The following is a 5,063-nucleotide window of genomic DNA, read 5'->3' on the forward strand; positions in this document are numbered from 1 at the left end:
CCCCCCGGACCGCGGCCGGCCCCGGCGCCCAACCGCCGCCCGCTCACCCCAGCTCTTGGCGGTGCGCCCCAGGAACTCTCCGGTGGTCGGGTTGTAGATGAAGAGCTTCCACTCGGCCAGGCTCTGGTTGAAGGACTTCTTCTCTTTCTTCGTCATGGTGTGTGTGCGGACGTCGAGGGGAGCGGCGGCCGCGGGGGTGGAAGCGGCGAGGAGCGCAGAGGCGCGTCCGGGCTCGAGCGGCGCAGCCCGGCGACGGCGGCAGAAGGCGGGACGGCCTAGGAAACCTCCTCTCTGTGGTGAGCGCTCGACCCGACTGCGCTGCGCCGCGCCGAGCCGGGCCGCCGCTCCGACCGCGGGAGCCTGACGTCTCCGCCCTCCGCAACCAATCCCCGCGCCGTTCAGGCCCCGCCGCCGCCGCTACCGCCTCCAGCCGGCGGCGGGGCGCAGCTGGACGCTGTGAAGACGCCCCGCCCACGGCCACGGCCGCGCTCGGTGGTACCCGGCTTGGCTCCGGGACGCTCGGCGCTCCCTCTTCCCGGCAAGAAGAAGCAAAAACTACGCATAGCAACTTAAAAAATCATGAGCGCTTAATGACAAGCAAAAGATGAGCATCCCTAACCCACTGGTTTTTCAGGAGAACTCTGGGGAGATGCTGCGAGCAACCGGGATCCGGAGTCCCCTCGCTTCCTAGCCTGCGGCGGCGCGGTACTAGCAGAGAGCGGAAACGACTCCAGTCCACCGAGGACGGGACTTCACCACCGTCTCCCCAAACCGTTTCCAGGCGTTCTCCTCTGGGCTCTATGACGTGACTGAAAGATAATGCGCTGTAGTAGCTCGTGAGGGTGTACGGTGTATTACATACCTTCGCTCAGAGAATGCCCTGACTTCGCCCTTTTGAAGGAGTCAACTGGGAATCTTGGGTCAATGGGAATTTCATCCTAAACATGCCAGTATTAAGTAAATGCAGTATAGTTTTCCCCAGATTTAATTGAATTTATCAATGAAATCAATACACATGCTTTCCTGAGTTTCCTGTCAACCGCAAGACCTGCTTTTTCTCAAGCACTCAGACTCTTTACAGGAAATCAATTCTTCGTTTAGTGTTGATGCCTAAATACTGTTCGCGGCTTTCCATCTTTTCCACTGTATTGGTTGCTCCCCTTGGTCAGAGCTGAGGGTGCAGTCGATGTTTTCCTACACGAGATGGAGCTGAAGAGTACAGTGCTTTGAGACTGTTGGGACAGCATGAAAAGACTTAAATAGGAGTTTGGGCAGGAGGTGCTTTCTTTCTTTTCTTTTTTCTTTTTTTGGAAAAAAGAAATGAGCACTGCCTATGTTTTATTAGCAAATAGAAAATTATGAATGAAGAAATGTAGCACACATCTTACCGTTTGGAATGATGCATTGTGATCCATCCGACAGTTTAAACAGCCAGCAAATGCTTTAAAGAAGTAAATGGATAACAAAATTCTGGCTCTGCTTTTGTTTCCTCACTTTGTTTATCAAAACAAGGAATTATGAATTATGTCTTTCACAAATGGAAAAGGAATAGAAGAACATATTATTATAAAGTGATTTTTCCCCCTGCGCTTACGAAAGCTAAATTTAAAATTATGACCTTGGGAATGATAACCAAATCCAGTTACTTTGTTGAGCCAATGACAGCAAAAGATTTGTAGAAGCATTTTGTAAAATTTGGCATGAAAATAGTATTACAAATAGCAAAACATCGTGCAAGCAGACTAGAATGCATTTCTTTAGTTCATAAATAAGGTCGAAAGGGAATTGAGGAATGGAAGTAGTTAACTATTTTTGTCTCATTAAAAATCTAACTACAAATTAGAAGACAGCTAAAATATTGGTAGAGCTGATAACAGGCTTTCTAGTTTGGGTAAGAGGGAAGATACAGGGCCTATTTGGAATAAAATGTAAAACTGCTTGGACTTCCCTGGTGGTGCAGTGGTTAAGAATCCGCCTGCCAATGCAGGGGACATGGGTTCGAGCCCTGGTCTGGGAAGATCTCACATGCCGCGGAGCAACTGGGCCCGTGCGCCACAGCTACTGAGCCTGCGCTTTGGAGCCCGCATGCCACAACTAGTGAGCCCACGTGACACAACAAGGGAAGCCACCTCAATGAGAAGCCCACGCACCGCAACGAGGAGTAGCCCCTACTCACCACAACTAGAGCAGCAACGGAGACCCAACACAGAAAACAAAAACAAAACAAAACCAAAAAACCCTCTGCTTTATTTATTTTGTGTGTGAGTTAATAACACACAATAACACAATAAGCACACTTCAAGAAATAATTACCTGGCGCATACAACGAAAACATGGTAAACAAGAACTTTATGAAATAGTGTTTCAAAGATACTGAATGCTGTCAGATATTTGTGGTCATTAATATGCTTTTCATACGTAGTGCTTTGTGGTTTTCCAATTAAGTACTTAAATACAAATATAATTCAGTAAGTATTTTCAAAACTCATGCCTAGTTTAGTATAATACCTGATCCAATAGATTTCAGTTTGGGGAAAAGTTTACATCCTAATCCAAAATACAGGAACTATTTGTTTCTCTGATCCATGATACTTGAGCATTACTTGCAAGAGAAAATACTAAGTGTTTTGGGGGATATTGGCCTACCAAGTATGAACAGATGAAATATCAAATTTAATCAGAGCTTTATTCCCTGTAGATTTACTTTACCATACCCAAGTCTCCCTTTTATTTTATTTTTTTTAATTTTTTAATTTAATTTAATTTATTTTTTTATACAGCAGGTCCTTATTAGTCATCAATTTTATACATCAGTGTATACATGTCAATCCCAATTGCCCAATTCATCACACCACCACCTCCACCCCCTGCCGCTTTCCCCCCTTGGTGTCTATACGTTTGTTCTCTACATCTGTGTCTCAATTTCTGCCCTGCAAACCAGTTCATCTGTACCATTTTTCTACATTCTACATATATGCGTTAATATACGATATTTGTTTTTCTCTTTCTGACTTACTTCACTCTGTATGACAGTCTCTAGATACATCCACGTCTCTACAAATAACCCAATTTCTTTCCTTTTTATGGCTGAGTAATATTCCATTGTATATATGGACCACATCTTCTTTATCCATTCATCTGTCGATGGGCATTTAGGTTGCTTCCATGACCTGGCTATTGTAAATAGTGCTGCAATGAATATTGGGATGCATGTGTCTTTTTGAATTATGGTTTTCTCTGGGTATATGCCCAGTAGTGGGATTGCTGGGTTATACGGTAGTTCTATTTGTGTGTGTGTGTGTGTGTGTGGTACACGGGCCTCTCACTATCGTGGCCTCTCCCGTTGCGGAGCACAGGTTCCAGACGCGCAGGCTCAGCGGCCGTGGCTCACGGGCCCAGCTGCTTCGCGGCATGTGGGATCCTCCCGGACCGGGACACGAACCCGCGTCCTCTGCATCAGCAGGCGGACTCTCAACCACTGTGCCACTAGGAAAGCCCCTATTTCTAGTTTTTTAAGGAACCTCCATACTGTTCTCCATAGTGACTGTATCAATTTACATTCCTACCAACAGTGCAAGACGGTTCCCTTTTCTCCACACCAGCATTTGTTGTTTGTAGATTTTCTGATGAAGCCCATTCTAACTGGTGTGAGGTGATACCTCACTGTAGTTTTGATTTGCATTTCTCTAATAATTAGTGATGTTGAGCAGCTTTTCATGTGCTTCTTGGCCATCTGTATATCTTCTTTGGAGAAATGTCTATTTAGGTCTTCTGCCCATTTTTGGATTGGGTTGTTTGTTTTTTTAATATTGAGCTGCATGAGCTGTTTATATATTTTGGAGATTAATCCTCTGTCCATTGATTCGTTTGCAAATATTTTCTCCCATTCTGAGGGTTGTCTTTTCATCTTGTTTATGGTTTTCTTTGCTGTGCAAAAGCTTTGAAGTTTCATTAGGTTCAATTTGTTTATTTTTGTTTTTATTTCCATTACTCTAAGAGGTGGATCACAAAAGATCTTGCTGTGATTTATGTCAAAGAGTGTTCTTCCTATGTTTTCCTCTGAGAGTTTTAGAGTGTCTGGTCTTACATTTAGGTCTGTAATCCATTTTGAGTTTATTTTTGTGTATGGTTTTAGGGAGTGTTCTAATTTTATTCTTTTATATGTAGCTGTCCAGTTTTCCCAGCACCACTTATTGAAGAGACTGTCTTTTCTCCATTGTATATCCTTGCCTCCTTTGTCATAGATTAGTTGACCATAGGTTCGTGGGTTTATCTCTGGGCTTTCTATCTTGTTCCATTGATCTATGTTTCTGCTTTTGTGCCAGTACCATATTGTCTTGATTACTGTAGCTTTGTAGTATAGTCTGAAGTCAGGGAGTCTAATTCCTAATCCAAAATACAGGAACTATTTGTTTCACTGATACATGATACTGGAGCATTACTTGCAAGAGAAAATACTAAGTGTTTTGGGGGATATTGGCCTACCAAGTATTAGCAGATGAAATATCAAATTTAATCAGAGCTTTATTCCCTGTTGATTTACTTTACCATACTCAAGTCTCCCTTTTAAAAGAGAAGTTATTTTGCCAGATAAAATACAGGATGCCCACTTAAATTTGAATTTCAGATAGGTGATATGTATAAATATATTCCATGTAATATTTGAGACATACTTACATTAAAAAAAATGATTCTTGTCTATCTGAAAATCAAATTTAACTGGATGCCTTGTTTTTTCATTTGCTAAATCTGGCTTCCCTACTGTAGAGGATACCTATGAATCCCACAGCAATAATAACAATGATCATTTATACATACCAAGTCCTAGGCCCCGGACCACTTGCTTAGTGTGATTTATTTCTTAATCTTCACAAATACCCTAAGAAGGAGGTATTAGTTCCCTAATTTTGCAAATGAGGAAACTGAGGTTTAGAGAAATTAAGTGACTCACCCATGGTCAACAAGGTCTCAAACAGCAGCACAGTGATTCAATGCCCATCTCTCCTCCACCACCCAATACTGCTTCCACAGTGAATGACGGCAAAGTTCTGGGAAAACTTAAC

General features: G+C 43.3%; 1 protein-coding gene across 1 annotated transcript in view; it reads right to left on the reverse strand.

Annotated features, from left to right (window-relative positions):
• Window positions 1–314, reverse strand: part of ATP1B3 (ATPase Na+/K+ transporting subunit beta 3) — a 42,302-nt gene extending 41,988 nt beyond the window's left edge. The window contains exon 1 of the mRNA XM_007446959.1: window positions 48–314. Coding sequence (XP_007447021.1) covers window positions 48–156 — 109 coding nt within the window. The 5' untranslated portion in view covers window positions 157–314. The remainder of the gene's footprint in view (window positions 1–47) is intronic.
• Between the last annotated feature and the right edge of the window lie 4,749 nt (window positions 315–5,063).

The sequence above is a fragment of the Lipotes vexillifer genome, unplaced genomic scaffold (assembly GCF_000442215.2).
Source record: "Lipotes vexillifer unplaced genomic scaffold, Lipotes_vexillifer_v1.1 scaffold40, whole genome shotgun sequence".
Classification (NCBI taxonomy): domain Eukaryota; kingdom Metazoa; phylum Chordata; class Mammalia; order Artiodactyla; family Lipotidae; genus Lipotes; species Lipotes vexillifer.